This window comes from Liolophura sinensis, chromosome 10 (assembly GCF_032854445.1).
Source record: "Liolophura sinensis isolate JHLJ2023 chromosome 10, CUHK_Ljap_v2, whole genome shotgun sequence".
NCBI lineage: Eukaryota > Metazoa > Mollusca > Polyplacophora > Chitonida > Chitonidae > Liolophura > Liolophura sinensis.
Window position 1 is genome coordinate 12,518,078 of NC_088304.1, and position 3,307 is coordinate 12,521,384.

The 3,307-nt window shown below is 39.6% G+C and overlaps 1 protein-coding gene across 1 annotated transcript; it reads left to right on the forward strand.

Moving 5' to 3' along the window:
- The first annotated feature begins 387 nt into the window (after positions 1-387).
- Positions 388-3,307, forward strand: LOC135476082 (phospholipase A2-like). Its single transcript, XM_064755985.1, has 4 exons — positions 388-662; positions 1,339-1,498; positions 2,216-2,362; positions 3,044-3,307. Exons 1-4 carry the CDS (start codon positions 425-427, stop codon positions 3,138-3,140), a joined length of 642 nt encoding a protein of 213 aa, XP_064612055.1. The 5' UTR covers positions 388-424; the 3' UTR covers positions 3,141-3,307.

Genomic DNA, 3,307 nt, shown 5'->3' on the forward strand with positions numbered 1-3,307 from the left:
ATGTATCCGGTCGCCCACTACCAGAAAAATATGCTATATAAATGGCGATTATAGTGTTGTTGAGATATCATACCTGGGCATCATGAAAGGTTTAACGCTATACGTTGCTGTTTTCATATCCCTTGTACTCTCCATACATGGGGCAGAACCACAGTTGGAAGACAACGAACACTGGGTCGATGAGGAGAATGCAGAGAAATTCAGGGAAAGCCGCTCACTGTTCAGCCCATCATCATAACATAACACTTGGGGAAGTCGGCAAGTCCTAAGCAACACCGACCAAGAAGTTTACCTCAGTCATAGACTGAACCCGGTTCAAACACATGCGTGGTCTAAACAAATTCACCCAATAGGCTGGTCAAAGCGAGTTCATCCGAAAGATTGGTCAAAACGACCTCATCCTAAGGATTGGTCAAAAAAGCTCATGGCAAACACTCGTTCAAAAGATGTCCATCGCAAGTACTGGTCCAAGAGAGTTCATCCAAAGGATTGGTCACAAAAAGACTCGTCAAAAGAAGTTTACCCTAGGGACTGGTCAATACAGGTTCATCATAAAGACTGGTACAGAACGGTTCATCAGAAAGACTGGTTCAAGAAGATTCGTCCAACAGAATGGCTGTCAGACATCGGCAGTGCTTTTCACTACTCCAAAGTATATCCTGGTAAGTTTTCTGCCATCGTCATTTTGAATTTGCTAGTCAACAGTTTTATTTTATTTAAAACATTGGAGTTATGAGAAGGTTAGCAATATATGATAATCACATCTTGTCTAGTTTTTAAGTATCATTTTTGCTGTCTTGTTGAATTGCATTTCGCCAACGTTTGTGTTCGTACTATGTAATTGTCTCATTGACCAAATAAGGGCCCTGGGAGTAAAAAAGAAATTCAAAATAATCAAAATTCATACTTTTTTTCATTACTGGAGTAGACATACTTCAAGGTTTATTTTGCTTACACACATCTGGGAAAAATAGATGATTTTAGTGCCAAAAATACAAAGATAATCGAGATTAAAGATAATAGAGAAATCATTGCATGTATCGAGTTAAGCCGTAAATATTCCTTGCGTTTTTTTCTGGTTGCTAAGTCTGGTTGTATTGTTGTTTATTTCTTGTCATTAACATGCGTTTAAATAGTTGGAATAAAACCATAACTGTGGTAAAGTGACAAGAGGCTGTATTTCATCGGTTTTGTGTGGCCATTTGCCAGCTGTCACACTTTCGTTGCTGCTCTGATCTTTTCTCTCTATGCTGTCTTAAATATAAGTCTTAATTATATTATTTTTCATTTTCATTATATGCATCCTTTTTTCATTATATGCATCCTTTTTTCTCCCAGGAACAAACTGGTGCGGAGACGGCCATCGAGCTAAAAACTGGGCAGACCTTGGTCGGAAGTGGCGCCCAGATACATGCTGCCGGAGTCATGACCTTTGCTCTCACGCGGTGGAGGCGGGAAAGGTCAAGTACGGGATAAAGAATCATGGACCGTTCACCTGGTATGAAATACGCCCATAATCGAGCTTCATATCAACTGATTCATTTAAGAGCTGTTCGCCGCGACTAGCTACGAAGTCCATGGCCTGTCAGGTCGCGTGTTCGAATTCAGCTGTCACTGATTCGACAGAGGCATCAAGTCCTCCCCTGTCGTAGGCCTACTTAGGAAGGTCTGTAAGCAACCTGCGGACGGTCGTCGGACTCGTCCTACCATAATGCTGACCACCGTCCTATAATTAAAATAGCATATTCTTTAGAACGGCGTATAAAACGCCAAGAAAATAAATAAATTAAATCAGAATATATTTATCAGGTACATGGATTATGGCCGTGACTTATTGGTCACTCCTGTCTCCACTACAAGTAAACCTGACTGACGTCATTTAAATTTTTGAGTACTGCATCAAACACGAATTAAATGAATATGTGCCGGTGACTGGGGAAAAGTATCCATTTGCTAAGTCTACGAACTAAATATAGACACCATGTTACAAGTAAATGAAACGCTATGTTACATGTAAATATGATCACCATGTTACAAGTAAATGAAGACGCTATGTTACAAGTAAATATAAACACCATGTTACAAGTAGATATAACTGCAAGTAAGCCTGTGTCATAGGTCACGCCCACTTGACGTAATTTAATGTTCTTAAAATTAAATCCCATCACTACTGTGTCTCAATTAATGTAAAAAAATTAATCTTCCAATGCTTCAGGTCTCATTGTGACTGTGACCGAGAATTTTACGACTGCCTGAAACAGGCCCGTACGATAGACTCGGACATCATCGGTGTGGCGTACTTTGACGTCCTGAACAACTATTGTATATACGAAGATTATCCGGAAACCTGCAAAAAGTTCCTGTAAGTCGATTGTCTTCAATCCATCATTGTATCTAAGCTAGGTCAAAGTCTCGGCTGCGTCGGGGGTGCGAGAAGTGGATGAGTCGTTAAAAGTGTTCATTTTTTCATCCGTTGGGATACGCAAGTTTAATCCCTGCCTTGGTCAATGGTCGTGAGGCTTGGTTGACAAAATATATTGTCTTTTATGCTCGTGTTTGAGCGGTCTAACGTTCGTTGAAGACAACCTGTCTTCCAGCAAATTGATATGGTGTGCATATTTGTACGTCATATATATGTGGTAAAGTAACTCAGTAACTTGCCAAAAATCCATGGTTCACCCCGGTCCCCCGAGTTTGCTCGAGCATAAAAAATTGAAAGCCGCCTAAAAGTGAAAAATTCTTGAATATAGCGTTAAACAACAATAGCAATCAATCAATCAACCAATCAATCGATTATGATTGTGTCTACTGTATAGGGCCAAAGACGAGACAGTTCCAATGTTACCAGAGCCGATAGGTAGTTGCAAATTAATCGCCTGGAAGATAACCGAATGTGGATCCATGAAAAATAATAATTACTATGTCCTTTGATTATTCCTCATCTTAGCATTTACATGATTAGATAATCCTACGATTAAAAGAATGCTGTTTTCTTTGTTATACTCGATGTTAATCGCACCTATTGCTCTTTCTCTTACCGCAGGTTATTCAAGGTTAAATGCTCCAAGGTCAAAACAAAATCCAAGATCTGGAAGAAACGGAAAATCGACCTGGTGTATTTTGGAAAAGCCAGAGACTGATCTATTTCTGCGCGTGCTTCGGATTTAAATAATCGATTTAAATATTGAGCTACATCTAACATGAAGCGAAGCCTTTCCAGTCAACCGGAAGGAAGCTGTATTGTATCCAAAGCAAAGGAAAATTCCACACTAATTGCTTGAATATTGCTTAAATCTTACGTCGTAAT

Coding starts and splice junctions, on each gene's coding strand:
- LOC135476082 (XM_064755985.1), top strand. CDS start 425: ATGGCAAACACTCGTTCAAAAGATGTCCATCGCAAGTACTGGTCCAAG. Junction 663..1,338: donor CTACTCCAAAGTATATCCTG/GTAAGTTTTCTG, acceptor TTTTTCTCCCAG/GAACAAACTGGTGCGGAGAC. Junction 2,363..3,043: donor GAAACCTGCAAAAAGTTCCT/GTAAGTCGATTG, acceptor CTCTTACCGCAG/GTTATTCAAGGTTAAATGCT.